The following is a 14,733-nucleotide window of genomic DNA, read 5'->3' on the forward strand; positions in this document are numbered from 1 at the left end:
TACTTTCTGTGGTTTTGATGAAACTCCTGTTGCTAAGTCAAAGTGATTCAGGCCAAATGCTTTAATTTGCATTGGTAATCTGTTATTTTGCATAAAGATTAAACTTGTATTTGGAACTGAGGTGGAGTTACTTCATTAGGAAGTGAATTCTCCTTCACATCACTTGAAATTAGACTTAAAAGCTTAAAAACTGTGATAAGGCATGAAGACCAACAATATCCAAATTCTTAGAAGCTGTTTTAAGACCTAGAGATCTCTACAAATAGTGATAATATTTCCCTCACTGACATCTATGAAACCTCTGGGTGGGCCATGCATTTTCCTTAAAAGCATCATTTATTTGACAGGTATTAGTTGCATATTGCTAAAAGCATGCCGCTTATCAGACCTGACAAGTTTCTAGCCAGCAAGCTTATATTTTTACTAATATAAGAGTGTAGACTTGAACTTCAAAGGAAGAATTGAGCCAAACTATTACAGCTACAGGACATATGAACCTGCTTCCTTCCCTAGCTTTGTGGCTTGAAAGTAATAAAATCTTGAAATGGTGTGAAACAGTATTATGATATCTTGCTTTTTATAATCTACCCTTGCCTTTTACTAATATAGTTATGAAAGCTAGGAAAGATGAAGTAGGATGGATTATTTGTGTTATTGACTGAATTAAAAGTGAGGCAAGCCTTCAATGTAAAATGAATTCATCTCTTCAGCAAAATGATACAAAAGTATGCTTTTGATGTAATAGGTAGTTAATCCCTCCTCCTCACCTACACCCTCTGAAAATTAAGTTATGAACTTGGGGTGGAATTTAATGCACACCACACAATGTGAATTTCCATTATTGTTAAATTCTAGTGTTAATAAAAACTAGAAATTAGTTGTTTCATCTTCGTCGGAATGTCAAAACATGCCTCAGTGGGAGCTTGCAGAATAATTTATGACTCATGGGAGATCTCTAAGTGAGGTAATTATGTGAAAATAAAAGTGAATCTGCTTGGCGGAGGGAAAGCGTCTCAGTATCACTGCTGCAGAGTCCGTGATGATCCACAAACTCTGAGCTGACCTCTGTCAACCTTGTCTCCTTGGCATTGAACCAGTCTCATTTCTTGCTTCTAAGCAACTGAATGTCCTGCTTAGGTTGTTGGATGGATGGAACTTTTCTCTTTGCCTCCCAGATTCTTTCCCTTGGTAGCTTTGAGGAAGTATGTCCCCTTCTTGGCACAGGACAAGGAAGTCTTTAACAAACAAGAGCTAAGGATCTCAGTTCAGCATATCTCAAAGAACTGAGCCCTGCCAGGATACATGCATGGCAAGGACTCTATCATTAGGCCAAATTCCCAGCCCCCATTTTTATCTTTACATCTAAAACTCTGTAGAACTTATTGTCTTATAAAGGTTTTTTACTTCCTTTTTTGACATAGTTATATATTTATATGTTTTGAATATTTCTACATGTATTTCACATGGTTTAGCATGTATTGTTGCATAGCCTTGTCTCCATAACAAAGATATAGTACTTATAAGCATATGTCTTTTCTATACTTACATGCAATGGTTTATAAGAGACTATTAAATGCAATTTAAAAATTAGGCTTAAATGTTTGTGTTTACTTGTCCATTTCTATATGAGTATTCCAAAAGTAACTCGTCTTAAAACTAAGAACTTGACTTGGAGAATAGACAGTTATTTGAAGTACATACAGTTTTAGCTATTGGGAAGGCTAGAATATCTGTTTTCTATTTGAGAACACAGATATATTTATTTAATACATAGATGGAGCCTATCCATTTTCTGATGCTGATTCATTAAGAAGGTATTATTCTATGACTACTCATAACACTATATGTGTATCTATTTATATATTTCCTAAATTGCCACAAACAACCAAAAAAAACCTACTAAATATACCAATTCTGTGTTATATTCTCCAAATAAGGACTGCAAATTTAAAAGGTCAGAAATATTTTTGTAATAAAGCTAAAACGTGGTTTGGTTTTTGAAAAAGATTGTGTTGCCGCTTATGCATGTGTTGACATAGGTTACATGAGTTACATCATAAATACAAAAGACATGCCAGAAAATAAAACAAGTTTTGAATCAAATTCTGATATCCTTTTTCCTTAGTGGAGGCAGTGGTATTAAACTCCTGTGAGTTGTGGTGGGGTATCTGCCTGCTGGCTAAGGTAGCCCCAGGTAAATGGCTTGAGAGTCTGAGGCCAGCCTGAACTACACAATGAGACTGTGTTTTAGAAACACAAGGAAAGGAGATACAGCTCTGCTATAGAACTCTCACATGGCTTGCTCAAGTCCCCTTGGGTTCCAGTCCATCTCTACTGCTATAAAGGAAAAACTAATTATTTCATGGAGAAATCAACAAGACCATTATTTGGTGATCAAAGTTAGCATCACTGTTAAGGAGCAACTGGAGAAAATGTCCCTCTGGAAATGGTAGCGTTCTAGCTGAAACTGTGTAACCTAAATCATCAGCAAATATTTAACAAAACCAAATGAAAAAGATTAGTTTTTTTTTAACTGAAGATATTCTTCAGAGAAATAAAGGTTATAGGAAATAGGGTGTTGAAATGTTCTAAGTTAAAGGAAGTAAAAGAGAAATGAGAACTAAATGTCATATCTAGCCCAATCTAGATGCTGCGCTAGAGGGAAAAAATGCTACCGAGGGCCTTTCCCTGTTAAAATAAGAAAAAAAAAGAACATAACTGATAAAGTGCTGTGCTAATGCTAAATTTGCTGAAGTACATAGGTACGTTATGATAATAAGCAAATATCCCCAATCTTTGATAACACACATTGAATTTTTAAGGGTAAAGGATCTACATATTTATAAGATACTGTCAGATGAGACTGAAAAAATTCGCACAAATGTGCATTTTACACATCTGTATTCACACACACATAATTAGGTAAATATATATAAATACACATACTGAGACAAAAAGAGTAAGTAAAAGTATTAACAATAGATTTATCTAGGTACATAATATAGAAATGTTCCTGTATTATTCTTATTCTGTTTTATTTTTCCATAATTTTTAAATTATTTTCCAACAAGAAAATAGAATTAGATTAACTTACTTAAACAGTTAAGTAGGTTATCCATTCCTATATACATGCATGTATTAATGTTTTTATACATTTAATTTTTCTGATTAAACTCAAATAGAGTATTTATCAGCCAATTTCACGCCAGCAGAAGGTTTTTTGAGTCCTTCATCATTTTTAAGAATTAAAGGAGTTCTGAGATCACAGAGCTTGAGGACTGCTGGTACATAACATGTGGAAAATTGCATAGGTGCACCCTGGTTCTCTTTGGTCTATTTTATGACATTAATTAATTAATTAGAGCTGATTTTTAGATGTTATTTTTTGCTGCTTATGCATGTATTGACATAGGTTACATGAGTTATATCATAAATACAAAAGACATGCCAGAAAAAAAAAACAAGTTTTGAATCAAATTCTGATATCCTTTTTCCTTAGTGGAGGCAGTGGTGTTAAACTCCAGCGAGTCGTGGTGGTATCTGCCTGTAATTATGCATCACTCAGCTGGCTAAGTAGCACCAGCTAGATGGATTAGTATTTTAACAGTACACACTATTTGTACCATTTCTGTCCCTAGTTTTCTTGCTCTTGAAATAAATGTTCTGCTCATCTCAGATGCCAACTGCACAGTTTAAACTGTATATTCTGTATAAAGATTCTCAGCTTATGACTATTTTGTTCCTGGAAAGTGATTTGAGTTATCATCAAGTGCCCATCTACACTAAGATGCCAAAGAGAAGTATCAGGGTGGTTCTTTTTTTTGTTTGTTTGTTTTTTAATTTATGATTATTTATTTATAATTCTATAGTTATCTCTATGATGGTGTTATCTGTATATTTCACTTTGTTTTTTTTCTTTTTTTTTATTCTAATTAGTAAAAGGGTTACATGACATTTGCCAGATAGAAGGTGCATTAATTCACATACATTGATACCCTTTCACATGTCTTGGTACCCGTTTCCCTCCCCCCCCACACCCCACACCCATCTTGGTTTTCTCCCCTTCCCTATCAAATTTCAAATATCCAAATACAAATAAATTCAATATATCAGATAACAAAGTGAGATACTATACCAATATGAGATAACCAAGGGACAGCAAAGGAGATGAGAGACAACATAGTACATTAAGGACAACAATCATTCATTATATGGCTTTTGTTTCACTATTCAGGATGGTTCTTAAAATGTGAACATGTAATGGTGTATACGTTATAGAGAAATGATTATGGAAACATAGATGGAGATAAACAAAACAGCAGAGATACTTAGAAGTCCTCATTATTAGAAAGAATATCATGCTTCCAGGAAGTTAGATGAACAATTATGTGAAGAATGGTTGACAGAATATTTGACTGGACCAAAAATAATTCTCTCTTAGGAGTAAATTGTTGACTTACAGTGTTCGGCTAAATCCAAATGCAAATCATCAATGTTTTAGAAAGAAATCATAAGATAAATAAGTGTCAGAGTTTTATGTCCTCTTACTATGTATCATGTCATTTGTTATGCTCTATTCTCTCATTTCATTATTATGATTTTGTTTTCTATATTGTTTTTTTAAACAGATCATCAGAAACTGGAAAGGGAAGCCAGAATCTGCCGTCTCTTGAAGCACCCCAATATTGGTAGGAAAATATTTACAATATATTATCCATGTTTTGTTGAACAAAATATTATAGCATACTACAATAAACACGATAATTTCAGTAGCTATCATATTTACCCATTCTTCACAATTATATCTTTTTTTTGCTTTTTTTTTTGCCAGCCCCAGGATCTTAAACTCAGGGCCTGAGCACTGTCCTTGGGCTTTCTCAAGGCTAGAGCTCTACCACTTGAATTACAGCCCCACTTCTGGCTTTTTCTATGTCTGTGGTACTGAGGAATCAAATTTGGGTTTTGTATATCCTAGGCAAGCACTCTACCACTATGCCAAACCCTGGTCCCTACAATTATATCTTTACAAACAAATATTAACTACTATTAAGATTCCTACTATTTGTTCTTTGTTATATTAATAGGTATAGGTTTTATGTGCTTGTTTTCTTATGCCTTTTTTTGAACCAGGAATGAAAAATAAAAACCAGCCTCACCAGTTAAACTAATCCTCTTTGGTGGAAAGTAATATACTGTATTAACAGAATCAATTGTGTGTTTCCTGTTGTGCTGAGGAAACTTGATTACACATCCCCAGTGGACATCCTGAGTGTAATTTAAAGATAAAATGAAGTAAAATTAAGTAAACTTTGGTTATATTATGTTAGCTTTATTTTTAACTGCATATTTTGGAGTCTGCTACATGAACTAATTCAATTTTCCTGTGAAGACTAATGTGAAATAAAAATGGTAGTCCTAATTTGGAGAACCATGGAGGTAAAAATAAAATAAATAAAACATATTCTGAAAAGGATTTGAAGTTTTCTTTTAAATCTAGAAGCAACAAGTTTAGCAGAAAAGATTGTTAGTTTAGTGTTAGCTTACTGGCCTGACATATTTTAGGCTCTAGATTAATTCCTCAGCGTCACAAGAAAACTCTTTCCAAAAGTATAGATTACGTTTTGCAATTATAAAGAAATGATTATAATATACACAGATAAAATGTATACTTAGCTACAGCACAAGTTAGATAAGAGCATGTGTATAAGTGGCTCATAGAATTCTTAGAAAAATAAGTCTCAGATCACAGTGACATTTCTAGTCCTTCTGCTTGTCTCTTGGAAGAGACCTAACCTGTAGCAACAAGACTGAAAAGGTGTTGGTGGATGTGTTCAAGGAGAATTTGGAAGTTGTTTTGGATTCTGACCAAATCCTCTCCTCAAGTTTAAAAGTTAATATCGAAAAGTTTGTGTTTCAGAAGGATGTTTGCTTGCACGGACCATATTGTTTAATATATATGACAGAATGAAATTCTGTACATTAGCATGAGTAACCTTATGAACACACGCTTATCCCTTTCTAGAAAAGAAGGCTTCCCATGCCTGTCAGTAAGCATAGCATTCGGAACACAGATGACGTTTTCTTTTTCTAAAACTGGAAAGGCTCTCAGGGATTATCTCAGCCCAATCTAGATTGTGGAGATAGAGTCTGGAGGTCTCCATGATGTTGCTTTATGCCCAAATTCACACTGAGATCTCCACAAAGATAGCATCTCCTCTTTTTCCTTCACCTTAGGGATGTGCAGTTATATTACAAAAGGGTTCTTTGCAAAATAGCATCCCTGACATGTTCACAATGCTTGCTTACTCTGAACAGATGACTTTTCTGACCCATGAACTTTGTCTGAATCACCTATTTTTTTGTACTTTACCTCTGATTAATTGAAGTAGTCTTTTGTAATCTAGTACACTTTGGTGCATATCTCTTTCTGTCACCCTTCATCCTCTGTGGCTTTTCCTAACTGCAGTAAAACACAATGGCAGGGACATATCATAGCTGAACAGAGGCATGTGAGTATAGTCAGTGCATGTTGTAAAATTATGAGTGTTTACAGTGGGCTTCTCCTAAGATGGAAATTGATTCTGGAATAGACAGTATTCCATCTTGCAAGATTTCCAATTTTGCTGGGTGCTTTTTAGATCGCTTAAAATTTTTGTCAAGATTTTTTTAAATGTGCGCTTTTAAGCTGTGTATCCTTTGAACTGGAAAAAAAATCCACTTGGAATTTTAAAGAAAATATACAATAAGGTTGTTGCTGTCTCTCTCTGCTAGCTTTCTACTTTAGCACATATACTGAGGAGAAGGAATTTCCATAGCATTATAATTGCTAAGCCATTGAATGCTAAATTTGTTACAGGAAACTGGAAGGTTTATTTGTGAAATTCATTCAGTTTTTCTATTTCCAGTATTTTCAGTGGGCTCAGGCATTACTTGTCTGAGATCACTCAGTGTATCAATTGCTACAATATTTCACTTCTGAACTTTTTTTGCATGATAGTTACAGAAGGAAACAGGAAGAAGGTCAATGCAGAGTAAATATTAACAAGTCTGCAGATCAAGAATGTGGATGATTTTATGAATGACAGCTATGTTTTTTCCCAAGTAGTGTGAAAAACTCAACAATATTCTAAGAGAAAAAAGCTTGAGGTTTTTCTCCATGACCTCTCCTTTCGTTGTTGAATGTGTCTATCATTCACAACAAGAATTATGCAAGGATAAATAAATTTATTGCTCTATAGCTTTCTCTAGTGCTTCTCTAACAGGCAAAAGGTAATTGAACAGCCTTCAGTGTAGGAAGCAAAGTACTCTTATGGCCACTTTTCATTTGATTCAGTCTTACCTTCTCTATCTTGCTTATTTGGTGGAAAAGCCCTATTTTGCCTCCTAGAATATGTTGTTGTCTGCAGAACTGATTATTCCCTTTCAACAAATGAGCAGTTCAAAAGAAGAAAAAGAAAAGAAAAAAGCATAGAGACTCCTTTGTCCCTCGAATAATTTCCTAAGTCCTCATCACTCTCCCACTCGGGTACTTACCCTATTCCCTTCCCTTTCTCACCCCTGCCCTTTCTTCCTGTTCATCCTGTTTATCAATTGCAGTGCCAGTGTTCTAGTCTTCCATGCTGCTTGGTTCCACCAATCTGTACTTCAGAATTAAATCGTATATCCATGCTGCTCCCTAAGAACGTATTTTTATTAGGTTCTGGGGAAAAAGTGTTGAAGCCATTGTTTTCCCTGCTGAAAACCAGAAAGAGAATCATGGATCTAAGATACTGTTGACTTTTAGCTTGTGAGGATTGTTCTCTCTTCAATCTCTCCTGCTTCTGGAAGCATTTGAAAATGGAAATACTTGTTGTTGTTTTTGTTTGTGTTGGTAGTAGCATTGGTTTGGTTTTCCACTTAAGGTTAATCCTTTGCCACTTGAACCATACCTTCACTTTAGGCTTTTTTTTTCAGGTTTCATGATTTTCAGGTTTCTGGCAAACAGAATTGTACTATCTATCAACACAATTCATGGATATCCTGCCTCGCTAAATTACCTATGTTCTTCTTCCAAAGAGGATGGGTTCAGGGTAGCTCTTCATTTGACTGCTCTACTCTTTGAAGCAAAAGCCTGCTTTTCAGATGCAGTTACCAAAAGGCTCATTAAATAATGAAGGTTACTCTTCCTTCAGCTGTTCACCTTGTATACGTCATAATAAGCCAGTAGCTATAAATAAAAAAATAGAAGAAAAGTTACTTTTTCTCTGTCACTTCTAAGGTTTGCCTTGTCTGTAATGACTCCTGGCAAAGTACTCTGATAGGGAGATGGCAAACATTTTTTAGAGCACTCATAGTCAATATTTTAGAAGTTTTCTGACCAAAAGGTCTTGTCCTGGCTATTTGATTTCACTCTCTCAAGAAAGCAAGCATATGCAGAAGGCATAAATGGTGGTATTCTAATCCTACTCCTCTCATGGATTCTGTGATTTTTCCATGTCATAAAATAGTCTTTGACTCCCACCATTTCCAAAACCATCCTCAGTGGACAAAAAATGGACAGCTGAGGATTTGTCCTTTGGGTCATCATTTGCTCCCCTGGCTTTGGAGTCTAGGGGACATTTTCTTTGTGGCTGAGGCCTTGGATGTCAGCTGAATGTTTATCACATAGCCTCTTGGCTCTGGCAGCTAGCTTTACATGTGCCTCTTGGTTATGTTGTGTGTTTTGAAGATGAACAGTGCATGTTTGTTCTGGAAGATTTTAAAACTGGTTTCTAATTCAGCTCTACTCTGCATTCTAGGAAACTATGATGTTTTTTTTTAAAAAAAAGTGTCCTACACCTGTTGCTTAGTTTGATTTCAGCTGATCTGTGCTTCAGTTACCCATGGACTAGATGCCCTGCTCTGGGCTGAGGTCCTAGGACTTTGCTGTTCATCGTTTTGTCTCACTACCCACAAACACATTAAGTAACTTATGGATTGTGGGCTTGGTTTAAATGTGAGTGGACAATCACTCAACACTCAATAAAAGGTGTTCTCTGGGGAACAAACTATCTGTTTCAAATTACTTTTGACTTGATGCACCTATATGGCTATAGAATGATGTTATCTGATACCTTTAAACCCTTGGTTTGTGTAAAACCAAGACGAGCTATGTCTTTGGTAAATCTTCTTCCAGTTCAGCCAAAAATTGAACAAATTATTGCTGTTTTTCTATTTATCCTGATTGTGAGTTAAGGTATTTTTCTTAATTTGTCCCTTTAACCTATCTATTCCCCTGACTATGCCACAGACCGAAACCTCTTATGCAGATGAAACTGGAATGGCTTCAGTTGAGAGTTTGCCTTTTGCAAGGACATAACCCCATTCTGACAATTATGAATATAAATCAGCATGAAATAATTTGGATGTAATAAAGACTTTTTCTATGCGAGTATAGAGAACACATTTGATTCCTTTTCATAGGGGGAGAATTCTGGTATCTTTTCGAAGTCATTTTTATTTGTAAATCTGACCTGGATCTCTTTAAGCAGCCTGGACACCAGTGGGATCCCTGGAGCTGTCTGATGCTAGTGGCAGAGAGAATGATCTCTGTACCCGTGGGGTATAATAGAAACTTTCCCAAATTAGGGAAGTAGAAAAGCACATGTAGGAGCAACAGGTTATCAAGACGGTCAAGAGAAACAAAGCTGAGGTCCTGATTCACTCAATCACTTGTTGACTTATATGGAGATACAGACTGTTGGCGGCCAGAAGTGCTTTGTATAGGCAGTGTATCACTACTTCCTTGTCTTCAAACCCTGTGAGCCCTGCTCTAGAGCCTTTTCTGACTGCTTGTGATGGATGTTGCCATTTTGGCTCCTGATGAATTGCTCTTACAGGGCTTCCAGGCTGTGGCCATGTGTGAGCCAGTCAGTTTATGATTTGACCCTTCTGGAATTCTCTCCCATGCTTCTGGCTCATTCTGGAATCTTCTCCTCTGTTTGCCTCAACATCCTGTAAAACAGATTTCTTCACTTTTATTGAAATGTCACCTCTGCAGAAGTTATTCCAAGACTGAAGAAATACAATGTAACACATCTTCTGTGGAAGATTTTCTGTCTTATGGGTTTATTTGATATTTTGATTGTTTAACTTCTAGCCTTGAATTCTATGATATAGGGATAATTCATGCAATTCTTTAAGGTGGATCTGTTTTCAAATATTTTGTAATTCTGTTCAGGTGATCTTTTCCTTGTTCATATTATTTTTAATTTTTACAGTTTTTTGGGGGGTATATGTGGGTTTGAACATTGAACCTGGTGCCTTCATAAGCACGTGCTCTACCTCTTGAGCTGGCTCCCAGTCCTTTATTTCTTCAGCTATGTTTTTTTTTACACAAGGTGTGATTTTGCCTAGGGTTAGATTCAGACAAAGATACTTTTACGTATACCTCACCTGTAGCTGAGATTTCAGGTATATACTGCCACAAGAGGCTTATTTGTTGGGATGGAGTCTTACTAACTTTTTGCCTTCAAATCACGATCCTTTCAGTTTCTGCTTCCTCAGGAACTGTGATTACAAGCATTCATGAGCAGACCTGCTCCTCTTATTCTGTGTGTGTGTGTGTGTGTGTGTGTGTGTGTGTGTGTGTGTGTGCGCGTGCACACACGCATGAAGGGTGGCTTAAACTCAAGAGATTGGGCACTTTCCTTAAGTTTTCTGGCACAAGGTTAGTGTTCTACCTGAGGACCTGGCCAAGTGTCCAGTCTGGGGTAAAGACATGTGGGGTACACTCTCAGAGAAGAAAGACCAAGGATCTCTTGCCCTAACCATCTCCAAAGACGACATTGGGAAAAAAGAAGCACTCTGCCGGCCCATAATAACCTGTTTATGGGAAAGAAAATAAGGTCTGCCCACAGGGCTGTGGAAAGTGCAGGAAAAGAGAGGGAGGTTGAGTACTTTTCCTCCTTCAGCCACACCTGACCTAAAAAGATTACAAGGACTCCCAGGCAGCGTTCTTTCTGAGTAATCACCTCAGTGTTTACCTAGCTCCATCTAATTCACCCTGAGGGTTCCCAGTTCCTTGACTTCTGATGAAGCCTGTGTGAGGGCAGGGGACAGAGAGTGATTAAAGAAAAAAAAATCCCAAGAGGCCTAGATTTTCTACCACCAAGATAGCTGGGTGTGAAATCTCACATTAAGTTTGTGGCTGCTTTGAGATAAGAGTGATTCTGTGGCACCTCACCTGCAGGGAAATCCTAATAAAGCATGCAAGTGTGCAGCATGGCTTCACAAGGACAGGTGTTTTGTGAGGTATGTGAACATAGCAATTGTGGGGAAAACAGAGTGAGCAGGACATGAGCAGAATTTAGATGCATGTATGCAGTCATGTACCTTAGTTTTCCATGGTGCGATTGCAGATTCTTGAATTTTGCCTTCATTGATTTCACTGAGGCAGGGTACAGGGATCTACCATTCACTAATCTATTGTGTATTCTTTCCTGTTCTGCCCCCTTCCTCCTTTTTCTCTCCTCTCCCTCTTCTGGGGCACTGTGGCTGTCCTTTAGCTTTTATGTTCAAAGTTGACACTGGATCAATGAAGTCCCAGTTCTTCCTGATTTTCTGTTGGCTAATCGGAAATAAGAATCTCACAGACTTTGCTACTCCTACCTGGCTTCAAACCATGATCCTCAGATATCAGCCTCTTGAGTAACTGGGTTTATAGTCATGATCCACCAGTGCCTGGCTTATATTTGCTTCTCTAAAAAATTCTCTTTTTTTTTTAAAGTTAGTTATACTATGTAGTATGGGAAGAGATTTTTCCAAGGTCCACAAAACAGCATTGTTCAAGAGACAAGGTAATTAAAAATACTATATCTCCAGAAGAGCTGTGGTCAGGAACTTGATCATCCTATTCCCAATAACTGGACTAGTTTGCTTTTTAATTAAATCTTTTTTATCATTATTATAAAGGTGATATGCAGAGGGGTTACCATTTCATAAGTCTGGTAATGAGTACATTTCTTTTTGAACAATGTCACCATTTCTCTTGCTCTCTCCCACTTTTTCATTCCCATCCCACTCACAAATTGTCTAGTTATCTTCAACATAGTGCCTAGTGAATGCCACTGCTGCATTTGATCACCTTTTGTCCCTCCATTGTGTGTGTGTGTGTGTGTGTGAGAGAGAGAGAGAGAGAGAGAGAGAGAGAGAGAGAGAGAGAGAGAGAGAGAGAGAGAGAGAGAGAGAGAGTTGTAACTATTGTGGCTACAGCCATTACCACCCATTATGTTATGGATCTGCTGGTCTTAGACAATCTCCATTTTTCCACTCAGTTTGCTAACTATGGAGCATTTTTTTTATTATACTGTGTTCCACAAATAGGAAAGTTTCAAGAAGTTAATGTAATTTGACTGAGGTTGCTTAGCTTATAAAGGGTAGAACCAAGATTGAAATGTATTTGTTTGCTTCCAAAGTTCACATTTCTCTTGTATAAGCCTTCTGTTCTTCACTTCCTCATTGGGGAATAGCTGTGGAGAGCCATATGAACTTTCATGTAGAGAAAGCACTAGAACATGACTGCTCACAGATAAATGTAGGGCTTCTTAATTTGTGAGGGCAATCCAGACATTTATACATTGAAGTGGCCAGTGATTCTGAGGAGCATGTAACTAAGATCCAAAATGAGGTATATGGAGAAGGGACTTCTAAGGTCTATGGAATATTTTCTACAGGGTATTGAGCAGATTCGAATATTTTTTAAAATTTAATTTAATTTTATTGTCAGGGTGATGTCAGAGGGGTTATAGTTGCATAAGAATAGTAGTGAGTACATTTCTTGTCAGTGTTACCCCTCCTTTGTTTTTCTCCCACTCCCCCAAGCGCCCAGGAAGTTGTAAAGTTCATTTCCAACATAGTATCTTGTGAATATAGCTGTTACTTTGGTTCACCCTTGGCCCTTTGTCTCAGCATTTTGTTATTCCCCTTTCCTTCCCTAATTCAAATACAGTAACAACAGAGGGTAAGCCAAAGCGGGGAGGAATGAAAGCAAAAAGAAGTCACTTCACACAAGACATTAAAAAAAAATACTTTTAAGAACTAGATTTAAGGAAGGAGAGATAATGTTACCTCCAAATCCTGAAATGAATCTGGGGATAAAGGCTGGGAATCTGCGTATGAGACCTGAAAAGTTTCACTACACCATGATTTAGTGTGAGTGATTTGCCTCTTCCTTCTCACTAGACAGGCTTGAGAAGAGAAACACTGTTGTTGCAAAATGCATTCAGTTCCCAGCCTCTCTTCACTCTGTGCTGGCTCGGGTCAATGTGTGAAACTACACCCCTGACTACAACACCTCCTATTACTAAGTCCAGTGAAACTTCGGTGCTTGGCTTACTTGATATCTCTTGAGGTGAAAGTCTGAGTCATTTCCTCAGACTTAGGCAACACTCCTGTTTCAGAGTCTTCTTCTTTATAATGAGCCCTTCACTATCTTTACCAGGAGACCCTCTTCCTCACCCTCTCTCCTATTATATTATTAGAAGAATAAACAACTATTTTCTTTCTTGACCTAGGATGATTCCCATAAATCCTTACATCTTCCCATTTTTTTAGTTAACATAGATTAGTTGTACAATGTTACACTGTGATGTTTCCATGTGCTCGTACCTGATCAAAGCTCCTCTCATCCTTTCCCTATCCTACTTCTATTCTGTTTTCTTGCACGTATATAGATATTCTTGGACCACATTCACCTCCACCATCCCATTCCCTCTTCTTTTTCTAATTCTTCCATTTATTTTTCTTTTATTTAAGGTGTGTGTGTGTGTATATATGTGTGTGTGTGAGAGAGAGAGAGAGAGAGAGAGAGAGAGAGAGAGAGAGAGAGAGAGAGAGAGAGAGAGAGAGAGAGAGAGAGAGAGCGCGAGCCTCAAGGAGCTCCTGCGTTTCTAGCTCAAGGTGAGTGCCCTGCCAACGACTTGAACCACCAGTCCATTTCCAGCTTTTGGGTGGCTCATTGGAGATAAGAATCTCACAGACTTCTTGCTGGCTTTGAACCATGATTCTCAGATCTCAACCTCTTTAAGTACCTAGGATTATAGATGTGAGCCACTGGTGGTCTGATAGCATTTGACTTTCTTACTTTTAAATCTGTCCAAGTCTTCTTGCTAACATACTAGTAGTTTTATATTCTAATATTTAGTTTAAAGTTTCCCAACAGGCATGTTCCTTATTACCTGTGGGAATGTTCACTTGACACCACATGTACTGACACCACATGAACAATACCATGTATGAAATGGACTTTGTTTTCTACTCCTGCCCCACCCAGCCCTCAGTCAAACCTGCTATTCAACTTGTGTTGTCTGTGCCACCCTGTAGCCTCTCCAGCCCTCAGGCCCAGAGTCCTCCTGCCTATTTCCTCCCTTGCCAATTTCCACCAGCACTTAGCAGTTTCTCTCAGTCCAGCTTCCATAATGGCTTTTAAAGGATGTGCTTGTCCATAATGTATGTCCCATGGTACAGAAAAAAGCTTTTCCTCTTCCTTCTGCTTCATCTGGCTACTGTACATCCCACCCTTCCTCCCTCCCTTTCTCCTCCCCCTCTCATTTTCTTTTCTTTCTTTGTCCCAGGCCAGGACTTACACTCATTTTTCGATGCTCTAACTTATTCGGTGTTGCTCTACCACTTAAGTCATGCTCCAACTACAAGAGTCTTCCTTCCTTCCTCTTTCTTTCTTTCTTTTTTTCTTTCTTTCTTTCTCTCTTTCTTGCA

The 14,733-nt window shown here is 37.4% G+C and overlaps 1 protein-coding gene across 9 annotated transcripts in view; it reads left to right on the top strand.

The window, feature by feature from the left end:
* The window catches only part of Camk2d (calcium/calmodulin dependent protein kinase II delta), a 250,729-nt gene that overhangs the window by 81,807 nt on the left and 154,189 nt on the right, over nucleotides 1-14,733 (top strand). For all 9 annotated transcript variants that reach the window (XM_090356660.1, XM_090356666.1, XM_090356668.1 and 6 more), the window contains exon 3: nucleotides 4,629-4,688. In XM_090356660.1, the coding sequence (XP_090212786.1) occupies nucleotides 4,629-4,688 (60 nt within the window). The remainder of the gene's footprint in view (nucleotides 1-4,628; nucleotides 4,689-14,733) is intronic.

Source organism: Megascapheus bottae, chromosome 23 (genome assembly GCF_031878675.1).
Source record: "Megascapheus bottae isolate mThoBot1 chromosome 23, mThoBot2.hap1, whole genome shotgun sequence".
NCBI lineage: Eukaryota > Metazoa > Chordata > Mammalia > Rodentia > Geomyidae > Megascapheus > Megascapheus bottae.